This window comes from Eimeria mitis, genomic scaffold (assembly GCF_000499745.2).
Source record: "Eimeria mitis Houghton genomic scaffold, Emh_scaff1833, whole genome shotgun sequence".
In the NCBI taxonomy this organism is placed as follows: Eukaryota; Apicomplexa; class Conoidasida; order Eucoccidiorida; family Eimeriidae; genus Eimeria; species Eimeria mitis.
In genome coordinates, this window is record NW_013570155.1 from 5,756 (window position 1) to 6,660 (window position 905).

The 905-nt window shown below is 61.4% G+C and overlaps 1 protein-coding gene across 1 annotated transcript in view; it reads left to right on the plus strand.

The window, feature by feature from the left end:
• EMH_0044310 (uncharacterized protein) overlaps positions 1-905 on the plus strand; it is a gene marked incomplete at both ends in the record, with an annotated part of 2,390 nt that overhangs the window by 236 nt on the left and 1,249 nt on the right. Inside the window, one exon of the mRNA XM_013495947.1 lies at positions 1-782. Within this exon, the coding sequence (XP_013351401.1) occupies positions 1-782 (782 nt within the window). The remainder of the gene's footprint in view (positions 783-905) is intronic.

Below are 905 nucleotides of genomic sequence, written 5' to 3' on the forward strand. Positions count from 1 at the left end.
TCACGCCCCCACAGTGGGGGGCCCCCTCAGCAGCAGCGGGGGGCCCCCCCCTGCCTCTGCTGCAGGCGCTGTGCTGCAGCTGCAGCTGCCTGCAGCACCGCAGCAGCAGCAGCAGCAACTCCAGCAGCAGCAGCAACTGCAGCAGCAGCAGCAACTGCAGCAGCAGCAGCAACTGCAACAGCAGCAGCAACTGCAGCAGCAGGCTGTTGAGCCGCTGCTGCAGCAGGAAGCAGCAGCAGTACTATCGGAAGCTCTGATGCCGGCTGCTGCAGCAAGCAGAGTAGACACAGCAGCAGCAGATGCTGCTGCTGCTGCTGCTGCTGCTGCTGCAACACAGCCCGCGCCCACGCCGCAGCAGCAGCAAATGGTGCAGCAGCAACTGCTGCAGCAGCAGACGGAAGGCGACGGAAGACCAGAAGAAGCAGCAGCAGCAGCAGCAGCAACTGCTGCTGCTGCTGGTGGCTGGACAGAGGACCTACAGCAGCAGCTGCTGCTGCTGCAGCAGCAAGAGCAGCAGCTGCTGCAGCAGGAGGAGTTCCTGCGGCTGCAGCTGCAGCAAAAGAAGTCATCCAGGTCGCAGCAGAAGGATGTTGCTGCTGCTGCAGAGACAGCAGAGACACAGCAGCAGCAACCGCAGCAGCAACAGCAGCAGCAGCAGCAGCAGCAACGCGAAGCCTTTCTGCTGCTGCAGCAGCAAGAGTGGCGCGGGGTTGAGCTGCTGCAGGAGGAACAGCCACAGGGGAGACAGCAGCAAATCGAATTCATACTCAACGCGCAGCGCTGTCTCTAGCAGCAGCAGCAGCAGCAGCAGCAGCAGCAGCAGCAGCAACAGCAACAGCAACACTTATTGCAGCAGCAGATTATACACTCCTTTATAGGGGAGGGTTAGTTGGCTCAACAACGGT